At 49.2% G+C, this 27,501-nt stretch overlaps 1 protein-coding gene across 1 annotated transcript in view; it reads left to right on the forward strand.

The window, feature by feature from the left end:
* The window catches only part of TUT7 (terminal uridylyl transferase 7), a 1,558,036-nt gene that overhangs the window by 111,545 nt on the left and 1,418,990 nt on the right, over positions 1-27,501 (forward strand). Inside the window, exon 3 of the mRNA XM_086961199.1 lies at positions 15,828-15,950. Within this exon, the coding sequence (XP_086817325.1) occupies positions 15,828-15,950 (123 nt within the window). The remainder of the gene's footprint in view (positions 1-15,827; positions 15,951-27,501) is intronic.

Genomic DNA, 27,501 nt, shown 5'->3' on the forward strand with positions numbered 1-27,501 from the left:
GAGCAAGATCCAGACCATAAAGGACTGGACTGCTCCCACCACCCAGACGCAGGTCAGATCGTTCTTGGGCCTGACTGGGTACTACAGGAAATTTGTCAAGGGGTATGGTTCCATAGTGACACCCCTTAATGACTTAACTTCCAAGAAAATGCCAAAGAAAGTTCAGTGAACAGTAAGCTGTCAAAGGGCATTTGATGACCTGAAGCAGGCCATGTGCACTGCTCCTATTCTGCAAAGTCCAGACTACTCCAAAGAATTCATTGTTCAAACAGATGCTTCTGAGTTGGGGGTAGGTGCTGTTCTTTCACAACTGAATAAAGATGGTCAAGACCAGCCAGTAGCTTTTATTATCAGAAGGCTGACCCCTATAGAGAAACGTTGGTCCGCTATTGAGAGGGAGGCCTTTGCTGTGGTTTGGGCCCTGAAGAAGAATGAGTGCCATACTTGTTTGGCACTCATTTCAAGATTCAGACAGACCATAAGCCCCTCTTGTGGCTAAAGCAGATAAAGGGTGAAAATCCTAAACTGCTTAGGTGGTCCATTTCCCTACAGGGGATGGACTTTACAGTGGAACATAGACCTGGGACTGACCATGCCAATGCAGATGGACTCTCCAGATATTTCCACTTAGAACATGAAGACTCAACTGGTCAAGGTTAGTTTAATGTCCCTACGTTTGGGAGGGGGGGTTGTGTAGGAGAGTAGAGTAGGGTCTGCTTTCTATGGTCACCCCCACTTTTTGGTTTAAAGCATTTTATTGAAACATTTACAAAAGGAAATAGAGACAGTCGTCGCTAAGAATCAGTGCAATGGTACAACCATACAGGAGCGCAACCAGCGCGTAAAGGTTCTGCAATTGTACTGTCCATCTAAGCGTGGTGCTTGGTGCGTATGCAGCAACAACAACCTCAAGAATAAACAACCCCTTCCAGAACTCCCCCTCCCTTCCCATCCTCTCAAACCCCTCACGCCCTACCCCCGTACAGTACTAAATTCGCCCTCCCGCGTCGCCTCCCTCAGGCCACCCTCCCTTCCCAGCTGACCGTAACCCTAGACTCACTGGTTAGCTGGATCCGTTGGTTACGTTAATCTCAATAAGCGGAGATATCGGGGGCATGTGAGTTCTCTAAATTCCGTTACAAGTAGTGAGTGAAACGGCTGCCACAGGTCATTAAACTGCTCCACCTCTCCTGCCACCATGAGCGATAACTTCCCCATCCCCAGGACATCCCACAATCTATGCAGCCAACCCGTAGTGAAGGCGAGTGTGGTGGTACGCCAGTGAATGAGTATGTTTTGAACAGCAGAACCCAGTGCAATCGCTATTTGCCTGCCCCTACGAGACTTCAGAGGGTACATCAACCCGTTGGGCAAGCCCAACAGGACATACGCGGGGAAGCGAGGCAGTTCAATGTCAAAACGTAAATCAATCTCATCTAAGACTTCTTTCCAATAGGGGCACAGCAGGGGGCAGTCCCATAAAATGTGTGTAAGTGTGCCTATCTGCCCACAAGCCCGCCAAAAAGTGTTCTCAATGTTACGGTTCATTTCATGCAGTCTCTCCGGTGTATAATACCAATATGTGGATACCTTAGTGAACGTTTCTGTGAGTCCCGTGTGGTACGCGGAATGTCGTGCTCGGTAAGAAATGTGGTCCCACTCTGTGTGACTTAGGACCCTCCCCAATTCCCTTTCCCAGCGTTCCCTACCCGGGTTATAAATAAGAGAGGAGGAAGGCTGCAAGAACTTATAGAGATCCAAAATAAGTTTTGTGTCCGAAGTGCGCGTCACCAGCCACTTCTCATAAGGCCGGAGCTTCCTGTCCGCCGATTCGCGCACTTGCGGCTGGAACGCCCAGTGGCGCACCTGCATATACTGCATCCTTTCCGTCTCGGGCAGTTGGTATTCTCGCCTGAAATCTTGAAACGGGATGACGCCGTCCGGGGTATACATATGAAACAGCGTTCTGCATCCTGCATCCCGCATCCCGCCAGTGCGCGAAAGCTCCGAGTTCCATCCCGGGATGAAAATCTGGGTTCCCAACCAAAGGCGTGAACGGCGAGGGGAAAGTAGTGAGATTATGTGTGACATTTGTAGCGTCCCACACTATCATCGGGACTCGCGTGACGAAGGACGCATACAAGTTGGGGGGATGGTGAGTCCTACGTAAGAAGGGCACCTCCTGCAAAGTCCGGCCTGCGACCGCTTGATCCTGAAAAAGCCAGTGCTTGTCTGACTCCCACCTGCTCCACTCCCCCAGATATCGCAGTTGTACCGCCTGGAAATACTTGCGTAAGTCCGGCACGCCCAGTCCCCCAGCCTCAGGGGCTAGTGTGGATAAGGCTCTCTTGAGTCTGGGTTTGCGACCCTGCCAGATGAAGCGTGCACTGTCTGCGTGAGTCTGCTGGATCCATCCTTTCGGGGGCTGGAGCGGCAGAGCCCGGAACTGGTATAGCACCTGCGGCAGGAGAGTCATCTTCACTGCGGCTATTCTGCCTAGCCAGGACATTGTTCCTCTGCTCCAGCGGCTCAGTTCCTCCTTAATTTTCTTACTCAAGGCTGCGTAATTGGCGGTCACCATAGTGGGTAGGGTGGGTGCCAATAGTATGCCCAGGTATGGCACCAAGTCTTTAGACCAGTGCATGGGGAAGAGGTCCTGTAAATCGGTTCTAGTGGCAGCAGTCAGTGAAACATCGAGGGCCGCCGACTTTCCCATATTCATCTTGAAGCCTGCGACAGCAGCGAAGTCCTCTAGCTCAGCGATACATGCAGGGAGCGCCCTCCTTGGATCTGCCAGCATTAGTATAATATCGTCTGCGTAGAGGCTAATGGTGTGTGTATATCTCCCCATCCTTATGCCAGTCGCGTTCGGGTTTTGGCGTATCCTTTGGGCAAGGGGCTCCATATAGAGTGCGAAAAGCAGCGGGGATAATGGGCACCCTTGTCTGGTGCCCCGCTCTATCGCGAACCTCTGAGAGCTACAGCCATTCACCCGTACCACCGCAGATGGGAATCGGTAGCAGTTGAATACTAGAGTGCGAAATTTCTCTCCTATGCCCACCTTCGATAGAACCTTCTCCAAGTAAGGCCAATGTACCCGGTCGAAGGCTTTCTCCGCGTTGACAGCCAGCAGCATTCTCTCCCCGGGGATCCGGGAGGCCTTCTCTAGGATATGAAACACTCTCTTGGTATTGTCCACCGTTTTTCTCCCGGGGACAAACCCCGCTTGATCCGGGTCCACCAGGCCCGGCAGATGAAGTGCCAGGCGGGCCGCCAGAATCCCGGTGTACAATTTGAGGTCGATGTTCAAAAGAGAGATACGAGTTGCATTGAGTCCGGTCCTTCCCCGGTTTGGGGATGACCGACACCGTCGCTTGGAGTAAATCCGGAGGGATAGCGCCAGGGGCGGAGAATGAATTAAAGAGGAGTGTAAGGATAGGCGCTAGCGCAGGGCAAAACGTTTTATAAAAAAGGGATGTGTAACCATCCGGGCCCGGAGCCTTCCTGTGTTTGAGCCTGGAAATGGCTGTAATCACCTCCTCAACCCGAATGTCTCTTTCCAGATGTTCCGCTTGTTCCGTGGTGAGGGAGGGAAGATCAACCGAGTCCGGATATTCTGCCTCCTCCTGCGCCGATGGGGGCTCGCCTGCGTACAGGTCGTCGTAGAACTGGCGGAAACCCTCTGCAATCTGGCTATCCTCCGTGGCGGTCTCTCCAGCGGAGATCGATAGCTCTTTCACTAAGTGTCTTTGATGCGCCACTCGGAGCTTGTTCGCTAGGAGCCGGCCGCACTTATCGCCTCCCGTGTAATACGCGTGTTTCAAGCGTAACGCAGCGTATTCCGCCCTGTCCATAATCAACGCTGACAGGAGTTTCCTCGCTGCCTTAAGTTGCTTCCAGACTCTGGGGGCTCCCGTTCTGTGATGTACCTGTTCCAGCTCACGAACCTTACGGGTGAGTTCGTCCCGCTTTTGCTGCCGCGCCCTTTTCTCTGCCGAGGAGATAGCAATGAATTCTCGGAGCACCGCCTTCAGTGCTGCCCACTGTGTCGCCTGGGTGGTATCAGCATTATCATTGTGCGTCTGCTAATCACGAATCGAGTCCTGTATGTGCTTCACCACCGCTGTCTTATGCAGAAGAGTGTCTCTGAGGCGCCATACCCCGCGTGAGGGAGACATCGGCGGTAGACGGAATATGCCCGTGACGGGGCGTGGTCAGACAGTGAGAGAACCCCTATTTCACAGTCCATGGCCAGGTCCCAGACCGGTCCCGTGACCAGAAGGTCATCCAGTCTCGCATAGGTTTTATGTGCGTGCGAGTAATAGGAGTAGTCACGGGCTGTGGGATGGAGGCGGCGCCAGAGATCGTGGAGATCTAGTTCGTCCACTTGGGACCTACCTATTTGCGAGATCTCCCCCGTCTGTGGGTGCCTCTGCGCCGATCTATCCAAAGACGAGTCGAAGACCATGTTCAGGTCTCCCCCTATGATTATGTGCCTATCCGGGGTGGCCGTGATGTCCACCAAGGCCGAGCGAAGGAACTGTTCCTGGTGTTCGTTGGGGCTATATATCGACCCAATGGTCAAGTCAAGTCAAGTCAGAAATTTATATAGCGCGCTACATACCCATAGGGTCTCAAGGCGCTAGAGGAAGGGGGGAAATTACTTGTCGAATATCCAAGTTTTAAGTTGCTTTCTGAATGCTAGGTGGTTCTGAGTAAGCCGAAGGTGAGTGGGAAGAGAGTTCCAGGTTTTGGCTGCCAGGTAGGAGAAGGATCTACCTCCCATGGTGGCTTTGTTGATGCGGGGAACAGTGGCCAGGGCCTGGTTGGAGGATCTTAGATGACGGGAGGGGGTGTAGAAGGACAATCGTGTGTTGAGGCATTCGGGTCCAAGTTCGTAAAGTGCTTTGTGTGCGTGGGTTAATAGGCGGAAGGTAATTCTTTTATCTACGGGGAGCCAGTGGAGGTTTTTCAGGTGACCAGAGATGTGTTCTTTACGCGGGATATCAAGTATGAGCCTGGCTGAGGCGTTCTGGATGCGTTGGAGTTTTTTCTGGAGTTTTGCGGTGGTACCGGCGTATAGGGTGTTTCCGTAGTCCAGGCGACTCGTGACAAGTGCGTGAGTGACCGTTTTTCTAGTTTCGGTGGGGATCCAGCGAAAAGTTTTTTTGAGCATGCGAAGAATGTTGAAGCAGGACGATGAGACAGCGTTGACTTGTTTGGTCATTGAGAGTGAGGAGTCCAGGATGACGCCCAGGTTCTGTGCGTGATCCGTCAGGATGGGTGCTTTTCCAAGGGCCTCTGGCCACCATGAGTCGTCCCAGGCGGAGGGGGATGTACCTAAGATTAGGACTTCTGTTTTGTCTGAATTCAGTTTCAGACGGCTGTGCTTCATCCAATCGGCTACTTCTTTCATTCCTTCGTGTAAGTTGTTTTTGGCGGTGTTTGGGTTCTTGGTGAGCGAGAGGATCAGTTGGGTGTCGTCAACGTAGGAGATGATGTTGAGATTGTGTTGGCGAACGATGGCTGCGAGGGGGCTCATGTATACGTTGAAGAGGGTGGGGCTGAGTGATGATCCTTGCGGCACGCCGCACATGACTTCAGAGGCCTCTGATTTGAATGGAGGGAGTCGGACTCTTTGAGTTCTTCCGGTGAGGCGACTTTACTCTATATGCTAGGAGCCTCCCTTTCTGTTCTGTCAGTTTATGTAGGACTTCTCCCTTGAATGTTCTGGACACTAGGATCGCTACCCCTGCCGTTTTGGTGGTGTTGGAGGAGAAAAACTGCGTTGGGAACTTTTGAGACCTCATCCTTTGACAATCTCGGGGCAGGAGGTGGGTCTCTTGCAAAAGACAAGTATCAGCTTGTGTGTTTTCAAGTAAGGATAAAACTGCTCTCCTCTTCACAGGGTTATTCAGCCCTTTCACATTAAGAGTAACGACCTTAAGGTCTGTCATCGATGTGGGTAGAAGTATAGCCCTATCAGTGGGTCACGGCCCAGGAGGGGCAGCCCCGGTGCAATTAGTGTGCAGGAGTAGTGTAAGAGCAGAGCGTATGCATCAGAAGTACTGTACGGTCTCCGCCCCTGCCTCCCCAACTTCCCATGAACATCCCTTGAACTGCCCTTCCCTCCCCACCCCCTTCCCTTCCCCCCTCTCCTCCCCAACAGTCCCTTCATGCAAACAACCAGCCTCCCTTCTCCCCCTCTCCACTTCCCCTTCTTCCTCCCCCCTCCCTCCACCCATCTCCCATCTCCTCCAAACCCGAAACTTCTCCAACTGCTCCCTCCCTCCCTCCCCTCCCCCTCAGCCAACTGTTCAAAAGCCCCCATTGTCCAAGTCCGGTCCCTAGTGGACAAGTCCGTGGAAAGTTATTCAAGTGGACGTCCAGCCACAACACACCCCCTCACCGCCCCCCCTCCCCGGAACCCCCGAACCTGCATTGATGAAGAAGCCATGTCGATCTCCCCCCGGAGTGCACTCAGGCCGTTAGGGCCACATCACCAGATGCCGTGTCTCTGGTCACCTCCCGCACTGCACTGTCCATCTCTGCCCTGATAGTAGGTGAGTCTGGTCGTATAGGCGTAGAAGGAGATCGCCGTCCCTGGAGCGTCTGCCAACCGTCTCTAGTGCCATGCCGACGGCGGGGGGGTAGGTGCATCCTCGTCCGTCGCCGTGATCCCCAGCACTCCACAGGTGTCCTGCAGGGACCGGAGTTGGTGCAAAGTCCCGTTCCACCGAAAGATGAGCCGGAAGGGATGGCCCCAGGAGTACTGCGTGTCGTGTTCCCTCGGGAAATCCGTAGCTATTTTAAACGCTTTGCGTTTTTGTAGCATGCTTGCTGATAAATCCTGAAAAAGGGCCACCTGATGACCCCGAAAACGCAGGGATTGCTGCTTCCGCGCCTCACGAAGAATCCGTTCCTTCAAAGGGAAGTCCGGTAGGAAGGCCAAGATATCAGGGGGCGGCGCCGAGGTCCGGCGCGGCAGGCCCACTCTGTGCGCTCTGTCAATTCTTATAGGGAAGTCCCCTGATTCGCCCAGTATCTCCCTGAACAGGTCCCTCAGGTACTCAGCGACGTCGCTGCCCTCCTCTTTAGATGGAATCCCCCGGACCCGAATGTTATTGCGCCGAGACCTATTCTCGAGATCCTCATTGTGCGCTTGGAGGTCAATCTGCTGATCCCGTAGTCGTATCACCTCCTGCTGTAGCTGCGCGATCTCTTCGTCTCGAGAGTGGCCGGCGTCCTCCACAGTAGCCACCCTTTCGCCAAGGGAGTCTACTTCTCTCCGCACCTCCCGAACCTCTCCAACCACCTCTTGCTTTAGTGTTTGGAAATCATCCCTGAGGGAGCTGAATAGCGACTCCAGGAAGGATCTGGTCACCGGGGGTTCCCCTCCTTCCGCTCCGCGGGAGCTGCTCGAGGGGCCCGGGGCCTGCTGATGTTTGTCCTGTCTCGGGGTACCCCTACCCAGCATTTCGGGCAATGTGCGATCCCCCTTACTCCCTCTGTTACCGGACATCATAGATGTGGGAAAGCGCGCCAGATGATGTATCTCTCGGGCGGGAGCTGTGCGACTTGGCACCAGGTCAAGGGTATCCACTGTCCGGCGGGTGAAGCTCCTTGTGGGACCCGGGTCTTATGGCACACCAACGGGTGTCGCAGCTAGCTCTCTCTCCTGCTTGCGGGCCCCCAGGACACACCAAGAGCCCCGTTCCAAGGGGGGCGATCGAGGTCCACCTCCAGCGCTGGTCTCAACAATAGTGCGGTGAGTCAAGGGGCAAGGCAGCGTGACCCCGGCGGTCAAGGCCCGCCACGACCGCGCAATGGGCCGCCCGAGGTGCAGCCGGCCCGCCACATGTCCCTCGAACTTGGCTGTGTGGCCCCTCCCGCCAACCTGATGGCGTCGCCCTCGCTGGGATTTAGGTCCCTCACCGGTTAGCCGGGACCGCGGCAAGAACTGCATCCCCTCGGCCAGGGAGCAAGGCGTATCACAGGCCGTGTGGCTCGACCACCGCAGTGTCGCGGCCCCTCCTCAGGTGTCCGCAAGTCTCGCTATCTCTGGGGCCTGCGATGGTAGACCCCGGGCTTCTCCGCGGCGTCGCAGGAGTCGTCGAGGGTGCCCCCGGCGCCGAGTGTCGGCGGGCTGCGGGGAGGACGTGCAGCTAGAGGCCCACTTCCGGCCACGTCCTCGGACTCGCGTAGCGACCCTACGCCGATCCGCCGCCTCAGCCCCCGGGCTCCGTGCACCCAGCCGCCGCGGGCTCCGGCCCGGATCTGCGCAATGTCCGGTAGCTGTGCCCCGTCAGCCTGCGCTGTGCGGAGGTTCACCGGAGCGGTCGTCCACTCACTCTCTCCTCCTGTGCTGGTCTCCGTTGGAACAAGGGAATATCGCGCAGCCTCAGGCCCACTGGTAGGCCTGGTCCCCGGTCTGGCGTAGCGACTCCACGCCGGTCCCCCACGCAGCAGAATCAGCTCCGGGTCCCAAGAGCGCAGCGCGCCTCTCCACCACCGGATCTCGTCGGGGGGCTGTGCAGGGGCCGCCAGTCACCTCCAGGCGGTCCGTGTTCCTCCGAGTCCGCCCCCTCGCGGCTTCGTTGTTTTGCGACTCTGGCCTCCTCAGCGTTCGACCGGCTCCCCTCCCGGGTTCACTCCAGAGCCCTGCCGCCGTAACCACCGGGCTACTCGGTGCTCCGAGCAGTGCTGCTGTGTGCTCTCTCTCTTCTGGCGCCGATCTCCGTGCAGTTGGGGAGAGATCAGCAAATTTCAGCGGTTCATGGGCCCCGGATTACGGGAGCTCACGGACTGTGCGTCCTCTCAGCCCGCCATCTTGGCCACGCCCCCCACCCCCACTTTTTGCTGTGATTTTCTGGTTTTTCGAATTTAGTGTGGCTGTGGGCCTGCTAATCAGACCCACAGCCCAGCTGTTCTCTCTCTAAATTGATACCATGTACTTTAGGTACATACCAGATTGGGTATTGAGTCACCTTTATGAGCCCCTGTATAGTGTACCATAGGTACCCAGGGCATAGGTGCATCCAAGGCCTACCAGGGGCTGCAGCATGTGTTATGCCACCCCTGGCTGGCCCTCCAAACTGACACCACAGGCTGATCACTCAGCTTGGGTAAGGTGGTGTAATCACCCCTTAATTAGATATAGTATACCTATATCTGCCTCATATATAGACACATATGCACCTATAAGTCACTCCTATGGGAGGCCTCGACAATCCTGGAGGCAGAGTGCTTGGTTTTATGTGAGACCTTGCCCATGTAGAGGGCAAGCCCAATTGACAGGCATTTACAAAGACATTATATAAAATCTTCAACCAGGTTTTTACATCAGATTTAAAAAGATCTGCCGGGACTCCATCCGGCCCTGGGGCCTTGTTACTCGTCATTTGCATAATCGCCTGTGTTACCTCTAACTCTGTAAAGGACAAAGAATATTTCTCCATATTTAAAACTGGGCTTTCCAGCATCCCATTTCCATCATAAACTTGTTTAAAATGACTGTGCCATTCTTTTTCCTGGATACCGCAATCGAGCTCACTATTGCTTTTATCCTGAAAAAAGGGCTTATTCACCACAGACCAGAATTTGGTACTGTTTTTGATTACATCTATTGATAAAAGTATGTCCCAGGCTTTTTCCCTAATGTCATTTCTTCGCTTTTTTTGAGCTTTTTTATAAGTGTTTCTAAGGGCAGCAATTTCCGCTTTGTCAGGCGGAACAGCTTTCAGTGCTACCATCAACTTGCGATGGGCTATTGAACAGTTGTGATCAAACCATTTTTCCCCGTTCATGGGTTGCCCCTTTACTGTTTTTTTGAGGCCACTATCAACCTGAGTGCATATTCTGCCGTAGGCTAATAGGACCTCGTCCCCTATGACATCGTCTTTCAAACAGGTGGTCATATCTTCCCCAACCTTTCCCATCAAATTTTCCCTGAAATCTATCAGCACCACTCGGCACCATTTCAGGCGTCGAGCTTGATCGATAGGTCTTATATCATGGATTCCAGCTGCCTGGTTGGAGTTAACTTTTTTCTTTAGATCATCTGTCAGAGACACCCTGACAGGGTTATGATCACCATAGGTGGACCAACTCACTTTATACTGGCTGACCCTACTTGCTATATTTGCACTCACAAAAATATAATCAATAGTTGAACCGGAACCTCTTCCTTTATAAGTTGGGATGTCTCCTGTAGACTTGGTAGGGTAAATCAAATCATTACTTGCCACCAAATCTTCCAAGTACAAACCCTGCGGGGTGTGTTCAAAATGAGTATGATCTTGGTTTGCTGGACCTAGACTATCCCATACAAAACAGTTACCATTACAACGGTGAACATTAAAATCTCCGAGCACAATAACCGAATAACAAATGGTACTGTTAACATTATACAGCTCCAAAAACTCGTATGGACTGACTAAGTGTTCATTTAAAATACACTTTTCTAATGAGTTATAAAAGTTGACAATGAGTCAATTCCCAGAGGATTCGGTAGAAATTTCCACAGCTAGACAGTGTGGTGTACCTGTCTCCACTTTAGTATAAGTCCCCTCAAGTTTAAGTGAAATAAGGGTGGGGACTGCTGCCGACCAGAAGGCCACATATCCATCCAAGAAAAAGGTGTTCCTTGTGTCCCAAGTTTCCTGTATCATATCACAGTCAGTCAAACACTCCCTCCACTTTACGTCATTTTCTTTGCTCTTCAACCCGGCGATGTTCCAGCTGAGGACCCTGGTTCCCAGTCGTGGCGCCCTCTCTACCACCATCCCATCAAAACAACCCGCTTGACCGACCCCTACAGTATTCATAACATTGAGGTTTCCACCCCCATAAATGCTTGCTGGAATTCCATTTGACCTACATTCCTCCTCCACAGCCAACGGAGAAGCTTCAACAACAGGTATGGAATGGTCCTGGCCATGTTCAAGTCAGTCATTTGAATCTAGATCACTCAGGGGCTGGTATCGATGATTAAATGTGGGAACCCCACGGCTGGTAAACCCTTCGGTGCCAGTTTCTCTGCCCCTACATAGATCGTTAACGGGCTGCTGAGTTAAGTGTCTATAAAAGTATCCCAGTGAGCGTAGTGTAATGCCCTGATCTAACTGTGGCAGCGAAGAAGCTCTTAGCAACACCTTTGTTAACAAGGAGTGGGTTACTGAAGTTTATAATGACACAATCGCCCCTGATGTTCTTTTGGGATCGTCCTATCCATGCTACTCTCCTGGTGGTTAATATCTTGTGTGATAAAGCTGCTGGAAACCCACACTCTCTGTTTAGCCACGAGTCAGTTTTATTCTTCAGAGAATCGTGGGATTCTTGCTTATTTAGGTGATCAACCTCTGTAAAGGGTGGTACATTTGTCAACACTGCGACAAACTGGGCACATTCAGGAGGTAGGTCTGGCTGTTCACTAACAGTGCGACCAGTCTTTCCTTCTGCCGTCCCTCTTCTGCTCCCTGGACATGTTACTGCTGGTATATTTTTGCATGCTGTTTCCAGGGGTACAGGGGCTGCTTTTTCTACTGTACATGGTCCCTCATTTAAGGGCTTTGTTGACTCTTTAATAACCCTAAGGTCCTTATCAACAGTTTTATCAGCTTTATCAATACGGGGTCCCAGGAGACTGCCTAATTTCACAATTTCTGCAGACAGAGTGTCAATTTTGGCCATTAGAGGTTTTATTAACTTGGTGATTTTCGCCTCCATGATGTCAATCAGGCAATCAAATTACTCTATATCTAATTTAATCGTGGCATTATTAGTTGCTACCTCATTTAGTTTTTCCACACTACCGAGTGGCGGGTCAGCTCTTTTGTTGACGGTTCGCCCCCCCTGTTAAATCTGCGTGTGCTTACGGGTCCTCAGCACTCTGTTACCGGTGCCGTAGAGCGCTCGACTTGAGCATCATTTAAATCACCTGTGTTCACGAAAATCTGCGATAAATCTGTGGGTGGGTGAGCAGAGTCAGCCATATTTACTGAATCATTTGGGGCAGCATCACTACTATCACACTGAGTTGTAAGAGATAACACCGTGGGCGAAATAGGCATTGTAAGGGGACTGTTTCCCTGGCCTAGTGATTTTCGCCGTTCACTGTTTATTTTAGTCACTACCTTCACTGGATAGTTATCTAGTGTCGCTACAGCAGGAGGTGTTTTGCCTATAGTGGACTTCTTCATCTTCAGAGGTTACAAATAAAAACCTTTAGGGGATCAGATGTTGTACAGAAGTAGTAGAGATTGGTACACAATACAGTAATTTGAAATATTTCCACTCATTGTCCTACGAGACCCACACAAAAACTATGAAAGAAATGACGCTCTCACTCAAACCGTAAGGACGAGGGTCAGCTATGCAATTCAGGGACCAAAATCCATGGCCCAGCCCAGCCTCTTTAGGCCTCTGAGGGCCACAGAGGGCCCTCCCTTGTCCCGGGCTTCTCCCGCGCGCTCCCTCGTTGCGGTGAGGACTGTGCTGTTATATATGGTGCTGGGATATAGGGGCGCGGCTTGCTCCCGGGCCCGGTGGTGGCAGGTGAAAGGATCCTGGGACTTGGAGTCCGCCTTGGTGTTCCGGCGGGACTGCAACAAGCCCAGGGTCACGGTGCTCTCCCCGCTTGCCTCCAACGACCTTTAGGCAATTCAAAGGTGGATCAGAGGATCCGCTGTCTCCCTCGTGGTCAGCTCCGCCAAAGCTTCCCACACGCTGCGGCTCCTGAACACAATTACTCCAACTATTGTATTTTTCACAATAGTGCAGAGATATATTAGCCAAGACCAGGGCTGAATCTATGAGCAAGTCCTATAAAGCCAAATTGGCTTGATTCTGCAATTGGTGTTCAACAACTGACTGTCATTCTTTTACTTCCACCTCAGTTCAGCTATTACCATAACATCTGAACCTAGTTGAATCTGGACTTTGAAATAATTCAATCAAAGTTCACCTTGCAGCAATTTCCAGGTTCAGAAGATCTTGGAACCATAATACTTTATGGTCAGACAGACAGATTGATAAAAGACTTCTTATGAGGGCTTGCGCTCCAGTTTAGGAATTGCTGAATACTTGGCAGTTTAAATACAGTTCTAGCCCAGCCTATGAAGGGACCCTGTGAACTAATCCACAAGGCTGAACTGAAGAATCTATCCTGGAAATTAGCTCTTTTGTTAGCCCCTATGTCTGTTAGAACAATTTCTGAAATGCAAGCTTTTTACATACCTACAATTTCATCTGACAGGGTTTTTTTTTTTTAGAACTAGTCCTCATTTATTTCCCAAGTTTCCAACAAACTTCTTAACAAATCTGTTATTCTGAATACCTGCGTCCAAAATCTGTCCAATCTGGTGGAAAGAGCACTTCATATTTTGGGTGTTAAAAGATGTCTCAAATGTTACATTGAAAGATCTAAATGCTTCAGAAAGTCTGATCAGCTTCTGGTGGTATTTGCAACTCTAAAAAAGGGAAAGCATTATCAAGAGGTAGTATAGCGAGATGGGTTTCAGCAGCTAATGCCTTTTGTCATGAGAAAGCTAGGTAGCAGCTAACCACCAAGGTACTCCCTCGTTCCACCAGGAGCAGGGCAACCTCTATGGCCCTCTTCTCCTGTGTTTTCATTACCTGCCATATGCAGGGGCGCAATATGAACAAACACTCATACATTTGCTAATCTGTCTAGATAATTATTCAAGTCAGGATACAGGATACAGCTGTGGGCCAAGCAGTGTTTCAGCATTTTATTCCAATAAGGTGAGACATTTTAGTTTGCACTATGTTTACAAGATTTACAATAAGTATGTTTAAAGTGTCCCTCCTCAACAAATTTATTTTATACTACATTCTATTCTATGAAACCATCCCCTTCCCCTTTTAAAGGGCTCATCTCATTGGATGCTTCTTATTTATATGTGTATACCTTTTACCCTCGTGCTTAGAAAATCTGAGTTATACTAACCCATGGGACTCACACCTCGTTGATGGGGAAGATTCACTCATGGGAATCTAAGAAAGATATCAATACTGGAGAACCACAGTTTCAGGTAAGTAACCTATGTTTTCTAGATATGATTTTTATTTTAATTATGTGGAATTTTGTATAGCGTGAACTTGACCTGAATGCCTCCAACTGCTTTACATGTTTGGCACAACAGAGGATTACACGAGTTGCATATGTATTAGATACACTTACGTGAAATAAATGCAAATTCATGGTCACAGTGAATACATAGTACGCACATGACACATTGGGATCAGTGCGCTCAACAGAGTAGAGGCTACATGAGTTACATATGGAATAAATACACTTACATTAAAATAGATACAAATACATAGTCACAGTGTTAAACAAAAGTATCAGCTAAACAGTGGGCAATGTAGATGATTCTGTTCTGAGGTTGTTATGGTTGAGTGTAGTGGGGGTGTGGATATTTGAGGCACAGTTTTCCCTAAGGTAGTCGGTACAAAAGTGGGGAAAGGAGCAACAGGCCAGTCCGATGGGTCGGGAGTGAGGGGAGGGGATGAGGTATTTGTTGAGAAATAAGAGTTTAAGTTTCTTCTTGAAGTGTTGGAATGATTAAATATCACGTCGATTCTGAGGCACTGAGTTCTATATTCTAGGATCGTTCTCGGAGAAGGAGCAGGCGTGAGATTTTTCTTTCTTCGGTTTAAGTGGTATCAAAAGTAGACTGGCAGAGCTATGAAGAGGTCTCTTTTGGCCCGCTTGGATAGTTTGTTAGCAAGGTTTAAAACATTTTCTATATAGAGAGATTTGTGCGTTATGCAGGCAGTTTTGAGTATACATCTTGCCTCAGTTGGTAGCCAGCTGAGCTTCTTGAGAGTGGAAGTGAAGTGGTTAAAACGACTCCCATCGATAGTAGTCTGGCTGGTGCATTGAGTGTAGCTTTCAAAGGGTCTAAGTGCTTTTTTGGAGTGCCTGTGATTATTGCTTTACTATAGTCTAGCCTGGAGAGGGGTCTAAGGACTGCCCCACCGACTTTAGGTCTTCACTGGGGATGAAGGATTTGACTTTTTTAAGGTGTTTCAGCATGTAGAAGGCTAAATGCTTAAGCTGAGGCATTGATATGCTCTTTTATGTTCAAGTTTGTGTCAAGTGTAATCCTCAGAGATTTAAACAGGTTGGAGATGGATAGGTTGCTATTTAGTGCAGTGAGGTTGTTGAGCCAGATATCTACGGGAAAGGACTTTTCTTTCGGTTGGATGAGGAGGAGTTCGGTTTTGTTGGGGTTGAGCTTAAAATGGTTTCTGGTTAGCTGGGATTGAGTTGTGGAGAGAGTACCTTTTAGTGCTGGATGTCTTCAATTGAGGAGATTTTGATGTAGAGTTGGGCGTCATCTCTATACAGATGATCGACAAGTCTGGATAGTTTTGAGACCATAGCGAGTGGTTCCATGTAGAGGTTGAATAGTGCAGGAGTTGCTCCTTGAGGGGAGTCCTTGTGAAAATGGTGTTCCTTTAGAGGTGGAATTGTCTAGCTTGATTAGCTGTGATGGCTGGTTCAGGAAAGAAGCAAACCACCCAAGGACAGTACCACTAATGCATGCATGCACGCTGAGCGAGGCTATTTAGGAGTATCTCATGGTTGACTGTATCCAAGGCCGCCAAGAGATCCAGGAGACTAGGAGGCAGGCCTGGCCATCATCCAGAAATCTGTGTAGGTCATCTGTAATGTTCAGCATTGCAGTCTCTGGGTTGCAGCCACCCAGATTGGAAGGTGTCATAGAGGTTGTATTTTTAAATGTAGTTGTTGAGTTTTGAAGTTCATAGTGTTTTAATTTTCCTTTTTTGTATTTTAGGGAAGAAAGCCACGGCGCTACCCAACTGCTGTGTACACATGCAAGCTATGTGATGCTTTCCTGGAGTCTATAGCATCTGCTAATAAACATATTAAAGAGAGAAGGCACAAGAAATATGTCATGGTGAGTGTATAGTATGTGCATGTTATTTTTTCCATCTGCAGTTACGCAGTGCATTAAATATGCAGCTGTTCATGGATTCCACGTCACAGAAAAGAAGAGGGGCCTTAAGATGGCTAGTGTAACAAAGTAAATGTAAAAGAAAAATGGGGGTGGGGGGAGGTTATTGAAGATTCTGCCCTAAAAATAGAAGTTGGGGTACCGTAACAGCAGATTGAAATGGGAAACCACATTTTGTGCTTGCCGCTATTGTGAGATGCTAAAGGATTGTGAATATTAACAGATGCCATGTTGCAGAAAAATAAAAAAATGTTGGGGGTTGGGTGTAAGTGAGTATCATACAACCCAAGTGAGCATGTGTGGGGACATAGAGAGCCAAATCCTGCACCCAAAATTAAACATAAACAAATGTTTAGTACTAAATGTTTACGCTGAGAACTGGGACCGAAGGAGCCAACAAATCATGACTGGCAAGTGCTATCTTTGATCTTCAGAGCTGTTTAGATCTGTACTTTAAAAAAACAAAAACAAAACAAACGGAACCTCACTTTGCTAAAACGAGAATTTACAACAGAGGGAGTGGACATACAGACAGTCACAGTGTATTCTCAGTTATAGGCGCTTGGCCTTATCAGGGGCTCTGCTTATGCTTATTGCCCTCTGTAAACATTTGAGGAGTCTGTGCAGGTGTGTAAGGAATGGCCTCTATTTGCATGCTCATTCCCACAATTTTAGACTGATTGTTCTGGTTTTGCGAGTCTGAGAGTGCACTCAGACCTCTGTGCCAGTGTTCTAACCCACTACAAAGTGTATGTCGCATTGACTATACACAATTGTCAGAGATTTGATTTTCTTATAAGTCCCTATTATATGGCACCCAGGGTACCAAGAACCTGTAAGGCAGAGTTTCCAACCAGGACTGCAGTACTGATTGTGCCACCTTGAGTATGAAAAGTACAACATGGTTCCCAGCCTGTCACTGCAGACTGTAAGGGCAGTTTAAAAACTGCTAGTTCGATTTTGCCATTTAAACCGTTGCTAAAGCCTCCACTTACCCTAACAATTAGAGGAAGTCTCCTCTAAGAAAGGCCTACTGAGCCTTAGCGCTGTATATTATTAGTTTGGACATGTATTTTTGTTTTTATGTCCCAACAGCAAAGCTTCCAAATAGTAATTTTTCCATGGAAGAGTCAGTAGCCCCACTGCCTAACGCAGAGTTACTACTGCCCACTCAGCCTGGCTAACTTCTGACTGGAAATGCTGAAATGGGTACTTCAGGGTATCAAATTAATTGTGTCAATCAATCTGACTTGATGCCCAAGTCGAATTTTATGTCACTTTCATGGAAACACAATTTGTTAGGAAGTTCCCACTCTGTGACTCAGTTTGTCCAGTGATCTTACACGTCACTGGCTTCTAGACCGCTTTCTGCCCTCCTGTGAAGTAGTGTGAACAACTTCCAGGAATAACAGCAGCCTGCTACCGGGAGCGGTGTTACCTCTCCTTGCAGGAAGCCACTCATGGTGTTGGCCCAAAAGGCGAGCTTCAAAGCTTTGGTAGGTAGGCTATCGCACTTCTGAATGGTTGCCCCTTTGTTCAGGTAAACAGGCTGTCAGTGGGAGCAGAGAAGGCAGCAAGTGCGCAAACCGGTTTTACCTTGGTTGTGTAGCCCGCAAGTAGCCACACCTGTCTGGTGATCTACCAAGCTCCTAGCATCTGAGGAAGGGTTCAAACATCTTGAGCGGGCAGAATAGTGTACTCTTGGATAGCTAGATGCCACACATAGTCGAAAGTCTTCACAGGGAGGTATTCTGGTAGTCCATTGGCCAGCAACTGCAACATCCACCCCCCCCACCCCCCTCCCCCCCCCACATGGCACTTTCTGGGAATAAATATTTGACCCCTGGCACCCTGAACCTCAGATCATGACGGAACTTGAGAATGGACTGCTCTGCTCACCCCTGGACTTGGCAAAGAGAGGTTGCACTGTCTTCTGGACTGCACCTGCCATATATTAGGCTGGCTTGAGGAAAAGTAGCTCCCAAACCTCCAAACAAATAAGTGGCTCCAAGGGTCAGTCTGCAGTCCCCCTTGGAACCAGCACCAGGGTCATCAGAGCTAAAGTAGACCCACCTGGCCAATTAGTAGCCACTTCTGTAGAATTGATGCTGATCGCTGCAGGGTGGCCCAAGAAACCGATCCTCAACAGCCCAAAGTTGCACCAGAGTATGCTGGACCTAGGAGAGTCGTCTGAGTCCAGATTGTTTGCACAAGAGGGACACCTGCCTTCACCAATAGATACCACTGGGACCGCTGTGGAGGGAGACCAGTAGCCCAGGAGCAGCTGACCGTCTACTGGATCAAAGAGGACTTTGAAGGACCATGACCTCTGTGGCCAAAGCCATCCCACCTGACCGTGGACCTAAGAGTAACCATAAGGACATCCCTCGTCGACCACACAGAGCGTTCTCCATTTCCTGCATCTACAGCATCAGGACCACTGTGTTAAAGTATATTGCAGTTGTGCTGTAAGGTTTAAAACTGGACTGGAGAAGGCGTTGGTGTCCAGATATCTGTCCACATACTCCATTGTGGTCCCCCCTGGCCTTTTCCCGGTCAGATTTGGTCACCCTATTTGGACTGGAATCGCTAAACACAACTCTTACAAACTTTTCAAAAGTTTACAAATGTAACTGTTACCAAAGCTTGTTTGCGGTTGAACTGAGATTTACGTTTTCTTTAAAAATCTAGATCTCCGGAAACCGCTGGTGGATTTGCTCATCTTGGTCTCTAACAATCCATAAACGGAGATTATATTTTTATGAATAGTTTTCAGATTTCTTTTGTGTTGTGTGACTTTATTTCATTGCTTGGTGCTGTTAAATGCTTTACACGAGTTCCTTTGTTTAAGCCTTCCTGCTCGAAGCTACAGCTACCCAGGGTTGATCTAAAGGTTTTGCAAATGAGCCTGACTGGACCCAAGACAGTTTTTGGCAGTGTATTACATGGTAAGGTCGCACAACCATACCATATAATACAACCCAATCCTCACAAGGTGGTTCTCTGGGTAAAGCGACTGGGCACAAGTTGCAAAATACCACTATGCACATCTAGAGGCTTTGCAGCGCATGCTTTGGGTGAAGACCTGGTCTCGTCAGCAACACCATTCATCAGTGGCGGCAGGTGAACTTTGAAAGTGGTGGTGAACTTTGAAAGTGGTGAGGCGTAGTTACCTGTTTCTTAATACGAGCATTTCAGCGGATCGGGTCTGCCTAGCTCCTACACAATGCAAACCATGCACGTATTCTGCTGTGGGTTTCTATGTTCTATGGGCGATGCATCATCCCCTTGTCCTGTGCTTGCCTTTGACTGCTTCTGATTATGTACAATGACATACTGAAGAACTACAGTGGTGCAGTATCTTAGATGACTATCCATGTTTCCAGGTGCATAAACCAATGAGCTGTCCAGCAACAGAGCCCTAGAAGCCTATAAGTGGGGTCCTCCCAATACTAAAAGTGCTAGATTATTGCAGGTGATATTGTGCTAACAAAATAAAGTACTTAAGATGAAGGCAACAAGGAGAGCTGTCTAAGCCTCTTAAACTTAGATGTAGATCTCGCTGAGATGCTTAATAGCAGATCCTACAGGTCTCTTTATGGTGGAACTAAACTGCTTTACCATTGGTAGAGCTGATAGGACTACAAAAGGCGCAGGCCTCTTGAAACTATTATGAACAGATCCTCCTTCATTTATGGTATGATTGTCTAAGATGGTGAACTACTCACAGCAGTCCTTTGGAGGGTGCACTACTCTTATATTATGTTGATTTGTAGATTGCCATCACCCAGGACGGTATCCTGGTGCTCAGCAGGTATGAGTGAGTACATTGGTTGGGTATGGAAGCAGGGATATAAGTTTGTAGTTAGAGAGTGAGGAGGAGTCAGCTGAGGGTTTCTGCAGCAAGGGTACGACTGTGGCATTGTTTCCAGGCATCTGGGAATGTTGCTGAGCAGATAAAGGAGTTCAAGATGGTTGTGAGCCTGGTGCTGATGGGTAGAAGTCCTCTGAAGTACAGCCGATGGGGCACCAGAGTAGATGGACTCATTGTGGTTGCGGTTTCCTCCGAGGTGATGACTGGCCAAGTGATTAGTGCAGATCCTTTGGACAAGGTTGGGATTTGATTGACAAGGTCTGATAGGTACAGTTATGGTTGAAGTTACTGCATATGGTCACTGTTACTGAAGAATAAGGGGAGTTCGTTGAAGAGGTTCTGAGAAGGGGTGGTTGAGTTTGAGTGTACTGCTGTTGAAGTTAAGTCCTTCTCTATGGCAACGATTTCTATGCTTCAGTTGGTACAGGCATCAATTCGATCTTTTGGGGTGCTTTGTGTGGTGTCCCGAATCAATTGTTGGTGCCCTGTCAGGGTAGACTTGAATAGGCTTCTATCCTTGTTGTTTTTGCTTAGTCTCCGTTTGCTCTCAAGTTGTTTGCAGTGGCATTCTGTTAACCTGAGCTCCTCTGTGTAAAAGCTGGCTTGGGATATTGATATCAACATGCTGTTTAGCCTGTGGGGTCCAGGTCATTGGTGCAGGAAGGGAGCCAGTAGTTTAACTTCTTGATGGCCTTGTGGTGTTTGTTGCTGTGTTTGGGTTGGTGAGTGTTGAGAGCGGAGGTCCATATGTTTTCCAGGACATTGTTCTAGTTGTGGTAGTTGTTTTGTCTGTGGTAAGTGTGGGCAGGGGCAGGACAGGAATGCTGATCTTGTTGAGGGCATGGTCAGTCCATGTGACAGGTGCGCTTTTGTCGACGCTGATCTTGTTGAGGGCATGGTCAGTCCATGTGACAGGTGCGCTTTTGTCGACGTGGACGTTGTCAAATGAGACAAAGTTGAGGTCCAGTAGGTGTCCTGCAAAGTGGGTAGTTTTAAAGTTGGGGTCTGAGTTGTCTTTTAGTTGGAAGTTCAGGTTTCCAAGGAGGATGTGTTATGTTGTTATGTTAAAAGTATTTATTAAGCGCGCGTACACCAAAAGGTTTCATGGCGCTAGGGTAACGGTTGAGGCAGTGGCAGAGAAATACCTTAGTCATCATATGCTTGGGCGAACAACCAGGTCTTAAGCTGTTTTCTAAACTGTATAAGAGAGGTCAGAGACCTCATCGCGACCGGGAGGGAGTTCCAGGATTGTGGGACCAAAACTGCAAACCTTAGTTCACCATACTTCTTACGTTTAGACGAGGTAGTTTCCAACAGGTTCAGGTGGGAGGACCTAAGGTCTCGAGAAGGAGTGTAGCGCTGAAGTCTAGCTGAAATAAAAACCGGACTATTGCCATGAAGAGCTTTAAAAATGGCGCATCCCAGCTTAAAAGCACAGCGCTTGATCACTGGAAGCCAGTGAAGGCTTTTCATAAGTGGACTAACATGATGCCACTTTGGTTGATGAAAAATCAACCTAGCAACTTGGTTCTGAACCAATTGGAGGCGTCTCAGTTGGTACGCAGGGATGCCAACATACAGTGAGTTGGCATAGTCCAGTCGGGAGATTACCAAGGCTAAAGTGACCAGGATCATGGCATCCCTAGTCAAGAATCCACTAATCTTCTTTATTCTCTGCATTTGAAAGAAACCGGCAGACCCATCTGACCTGAACTGATCTGGGCTTTCATGGACAAATCATTACTGATAATTATCCCCAGCCTTTTAGAGGAAGCAGCTGGCATGGGGGGGATTGCCCAGTAGGGGGGACCAAAAGTTGGAGTGCCATGGATTAGCTGACCCACCCGTAAGAATCAGCTCAGTTTTGTCAGGATTCAGCTTCAATTGGTTATTCTTCATCCAGTCACTTATAAAAATCATAGTGGCTTGGAAGTTAGACACTGATGATGCGGATGAGTTGATGTCAAACACCAATTGAAGATCGTTGGCATAGTTAAAAATTCCAACATTTCTTTCCCTCAGGGAACAGTTTAGAGGAAGAAGATACAGGTTAAAAAGAAGCGGAGAGAGAGAAGAGCCCTGGGGAACCCCACAGGTAATTTCCCTCTTGTTGGATGAAAAGTTGGCAAGATGCACCGCTTGCGACCGGTTGCTATGAAATGAGGGGAGCCACTTTAACGCCAGACCCTGAATTCCTGCATTGCTGACACGGTCAATCAAAATGTCATGATCCACCGATATAGTTGCTTGTATCATGGACGAGTGTCTTGATGAAGTCTGTGATGGTGTTGGAGAAGCTGGTGCACAGTCCCTGCGCTCTGTAGATGAGTGCCACTCTGGGTTCAGTTGGCTGTGATGTTTCAGCTTAAATGACTGGGGTTCCATGTTGATGGAAGGCATGCAGCTGAAGGAGTCCTTGTGGATGATGTTGATTCTGCTGCTGGGTTTGTGAAGTCTACCTTGCCTGGTGATCTTGTATCCAGGTTGGATTTCTGTTGTGATGTCTGCTGCTGTCTGGTTCAGGCAGTGTTCCGTGAGAAACTGTAGGTTCAGGACTTGGTCATGGAGCAGGTCCAAGATCTCCATGACTGATTTGGTGAGTGGACAGGTATTTGTGAGCATGCATGAGAGGTGGATTGCTGTGTCTGTGGCTTTTGGCCTGTGAGTGTGTGCTAGGAGCAGTGTTGTGTCTGTGGTCGGCAGGCGTGCAACACCCATTGGCCTCAAAGGGCTTCAGCCCCCCGTCTGTGTGGCAGCCCGGGATGAGACACTTCCCGGGCCTGCTCACAGCCGCATCCGAGCACTTCACAAGTCTTTAAAAGACCATGTGCATGTTAATGGGGCTTTGTTGTTGTTTCACCCCTTCTAAGAGCCCCTGCAGCTCGACTCTGCCGATTGCCTAAAGATTCAGCTCCCCCCCCCCCCCCCGAAATGTTTTCTTAGCCCCCCCCCCCCCCCCAAATTTGACTCTAGTTGCGCCGCTGGGGGTCGGTGTGGGTGTGGAGCAATGAGAGAGATGGAGTGTGTATGAGTATTTGCAGGCTGCCCAAGCGAAATCTCCTGGCATGTTGTGAGATGTGGTGCTGCACCTGAGTGGCTAGGGTCGTCCGGGGTAGAGCGAGGAGGCATGCAGCTGTGTAGCAAAGGTGGAAATAGGACTAGGGGTCCTGGAGCTGGGCACAGTCCACGGAGGTTCGGAGAGAGTGTAGGATGACAGGGGGTAATGGATGAGGCTCAGGGTGTGTGGGAAGTGGGAACTAGGTAAGGAACGCTGAAGGGGATGAAAGGGTGGAAAAGCAAAGGCGCAAAGTCACGGGCAAAGCACATAAAATGGAGCAATGAGGCACAAGCAAGCAAATCCGAGCCAAAAGAAAGTCACAAACCACAGCTTGTGACTCCACAGTAAGTAAGTAAATTTTATTATGTATAGTTAATTAAACCCAGTACAATCGCTGCAATTAAAACAATTTCTTAAAATATGATAAAAGAATGTAGTCTGTATAATCGTCCTTATCGAAGACCATGCGGTGAGAGACCGAGGGTAGTTGTCGAGCAGTATTCCCTGAACCGGGGCGGGCTAGGCTTTTGTAGCCCAAAGTTCGTCCGTTAGGTGCCAGAGCCAGAAGTTGCGGCCAGTTGTAGATTTTGCAGTCGTTGCTCTATCGTAGTCAGAAACATGACGTATCGACAGTTCAGTTTTGTATTCGCGGGGTTCAAGCATGCAAGCACAGCCTGCCTTCGCGTGCTGGTCCCTATCTGCTTGAAGTAGCTGTCGGCGGACTTGTCGAAGCTCTTCGCAGAGACAAGTCATGTGGAGTATGTCTCCCATTGCTAGGTTGCAGAGTGGACAGACTTCATGGCCATTGCTCCTAAGCCATGGTGGTAGATACTCTCTGCTAGGCAGGATCCCTAATCTATATTTCAAAAACTTCAGTTTTGTGATTTTTGGGTAGCCCTGGCTGAAATAAAGTTGTGGTGTCAGGGATTTATACGTATTTAGTGTCATCCACGCATGGTTTCTTTTTGCAAAAGCGGCCTTGTCCTCTATTAGGGAAAGAGTTTTACGTTTTTCCAAACCGCTTTTTTAAAGGGGTTGTGCCCCAGTTGCATGTCAAAGTGTGGTTGCCTTGACAGCCCCCAATGCTGCCTTCAAGTAGGAGCGTGCCTGAGATACATGCCTGCTTTGTATGTCTTGCCACAGCATCGCATTTAAGGTGTCATTGGAGGCAGAGTGGAGTTTGTGGCAGCAGATAATGAAGGCTCCTTGTCTTGCAAGGTCTTGTTTTTTTAGGCCAAACTCCAACCTTATTTGGGCAGGCGAGGTGTAAGACGGAAGTGAAAACAGAGTTCTATATGCTTTTACCTGAATGTTATCTAGGTTCCTGGAGTCTCTTCCTCGTAGTGCCTCGCTGCCGTAGGAAAACGAGGGGAGCAATTTAGCCTGGATGACTTTTAAATATGGTGTTGGGGTCGGCCCCGATAGTTGGTTTGCTAGATTTTTCAATGTGATGGCGATCGAGGCCCCTCCTCTTTTGGTTTCCTCCATCTGCCGGACGAATGATCCGTCGGTGTCAAAGATAAGTCCCAAGTATTTATATTCGCGTGAAGACTCTATTTTTTGGCCGCCCAGAGTCCAGGACTTCTGGTGTTTGTTCCTGGTATTGATCAACATCGTACGTGTTTTGCTTAGATTCATTTTTAAGTTATTTTCCGTTGCGTAACTGTGCATTTCGATCAGCAAATTCTGGAGGCCAATATGTGTGTGGCTAAGAAGTACCACGTCATCCGCGTATAATAGATTACTTAGGGTTTTTCCTCCCAACCTCGGAGAGTGGGAGTTGCATGTGTCTAGTCAGCCTGATAAATCTGCCATAAACAGGTTAAACAAAGTCTGGGCCAACACGCACCCTTGTTTTAGCCCTTTGGTCGAGCAAACTTTGGAAGACCGATGGGTCCCGCTTCCCAGCTTCACCTGCACCCAGGTGTCATGGTGAAGTAACTTCAGCATATTAAGAAGCGATTGAGGTATGCCCCATTGTGCAAGTTTCTGCCACAACATGCCTCTCTCGATGTTATCAAAGGCTGCGCTGAAGTAGATGTAGCACAAGTGCAGCGGCAGTTTTTTTGTTTTAGCTCCGTCAATAATCAGCGAGATTGCCAGGATGTTGGTGGTGGTTCCGGTTTTTTTCCGGAAACCCGTCTGGTTCCATGGTATAATCGGCTTTGTGTCCGCCCATGTCACGATCTCCTCTAAGATTATTCCAGCGAAGTATTTGGCCTCGTTGTCAAGAAGGGCTATGAAACGGTAGTTATCGGGGACCGTTTTGTCTCCCTTTTTAGGTTTTGACTAGCCAATGCTTACAAAGTAAGCATTCGCTAGAAAAAACCTAATGAGAATAGTATATGGCGCTTGGAATCCGCCCCGTCTTCGATTGGCTAGCTCCATAAATGGAGGCTAGCCATTGGAAGACACGTCTGTCTGTCAATGCAGGACCAGATTCGGGGGCGTTCCCGAGAATTTTTGGCTTTTGGCGACGTCAGCCGAAAGCCAGTTCTCTGGAACGCCCCCGAGTCTGTTCTGGCATTGACGGCACCCGCCCCCCGTCCCTTGCCGATTTTTTTGAGCCCCCTGGCAGGTGCCCACCCTGCCAGGGACATTGCCGCCTTTGAGCGAGTGCCACCTCGCTTTATATTTTAATTTAATTGAAGCCGGTGCCCACCCGGCATTGTCCTGTGATTGGCCGCGACCCGGAAGTCAGGCAGGCCGGGGGCGGGACAAGCGGAAGTGCCGGAGAAGAAGAGCTCCAGCGCAAGGAGAAGCTGCCGCCTGCCGTGTCCTTTCCTGGGCTCCCAAGTGAAGGGGGAGCCCCGGAGTTCTTGCCAGTCTCGAGGGAGGAGCGGGAGTCCTCCAGCCCCTGGCCGCCCTGTGTTGCGTAGGTCCCGCCCCCCCCAGCGCGGACAATGAGAAGCAGCTGCACCCACCGGCAGGGCTCCATGGTCGAAGAGGAGCCCCGCCGCCACCCGTGAGAGCACCCGGCCCCAAGGTGTCGGGGTTGATCAGAGGTTCACTGTTTCATTATGCTCTGCGCGTGGTGGTGGATTCTTTCAATGTGAGGATTGGGGGAGACTAAGGCCCGGGCGCAGTCTGATCTTTAGTTTGCGGCATGGGTGGGTAATAGTCACCCCCCCCCCCCATGCTAAGTTTGTTGAATCTGGCTCCAGCTGACTGCCCCTGACCCAACATTTTTCCGTATACTTGGGAATTCGTGGTGTTACTGCACCTGCGTCTGCTTTCCGTTGCGCCCGCTTCATTGCGAGGTGAATACGTCAATTATCGGGGTGTTTGTGATCTGAAGGTGGACTTGGGCGTTCCCAGCACTTACGGTGTTAAGCCGTGGTGGAATGTCGGACTCTCGCCCTTGCGCTTCCTGACTCGGGACCATTCTCCGTCACCGGCTCTTATTCACCCGGAATCCTGGTCTAAAGTGTGCGGACCGGTCCGGCCGGGCTATTGATTCACCCTCTGGCATGTCGAGAGGAGATGCGGGCTAATGGTTAAACTGCAGCGTGTGCAAATAACAAGATCCGATCCCGGCTTCCCCCACTTAAAAGCTCTATGGTCCTTGACAAATCGCTTTATAGCCCCGTGCCCAGGGGCGTAGCTAGAGCTTGTGGCGCCCGGGGCTACCCCTCAGATTGCCGCCCCCGGAGGGGGGGGGGGAAGGACGGTGAGCACTTGAAAGATGTCTTTAAGAAATCCATGACAATGCATGTGTTTTCCAGGTCTCCAAATCCCCACCCTCCCACGCTCTCTGTTTCTCTTAGCTCGCTTTCTGCTCTCTCCTGTATGCTTCTCTCCTATCAAATTCCCCCACGCCCAGTTTTGCGTGGAGTCCTTACAAGACCAAATCTTCTCCTCTTTAGACCATAACCTGGAACCCCAGATTAGTTAAAACACCTTAGATCATTCACCAAAACCTTCAAGAGACTAAAACAAGGCGGTTCCAGGGACAAAGCTGTGGAACATGTTTATCCTGATTGAAAACTGAGTTATTCTGAACAACCTTTGCCCAGCGCACAGAAATGCTGATCGCCAAAGGCATGTGTGTGTGTGTGTGTGTGTGTCTTACTTTTTATCCATCTAACAGTATGGCATCCTCATTTGCATATCCACTGTCCACTGCACCGGACCTTTGGTGAGGAGCCTACTATCATTATGTTTTACATTACCTGAGCATCTGTTCACTAGAAGCTAAACAGAGCCATCATCTAGTTTCACCATTCCGCTTCCAAGCAAGTACAAGTCAGAAACGTAATTCATCTAAATATAAATAATATCAAGCAACTATTTACATATCAATAGGTAGCCAGAGCGCATACACCACAGGAATAGAACACATGAAAAACTGCAATGGCTCTGCTGTGCCACAGCAAGCAATCATGCCAGTACATTCCCACCCAAACTGAATGTAATCTGTGGCTATTGCCACAAAGTAGAATGTAGTTCCATATGTGTGGTAGTAGGACATTAGTAGCAGTTTTATTCGAGAGCATAGAACATTGCCGCAATAAGTTCAGCTTCAAGGCGAACATAAAGGTCTGAACATACATTAAAAAAAT

Source organism: Lissotriton vulgaris, chromosome 3_1, assembly GCF_964263255.1.
Source record: "Lissotriton vulgaris chromosome 3_1, aLisVul1.2, whole genome shotgun sequence".
Lineage (NCBI taxonomy): Eukaryota > Metazoa > Chordata > Amphibia > Caudata > Salamandridae > Lissotriton > Lissotriton vulgaris.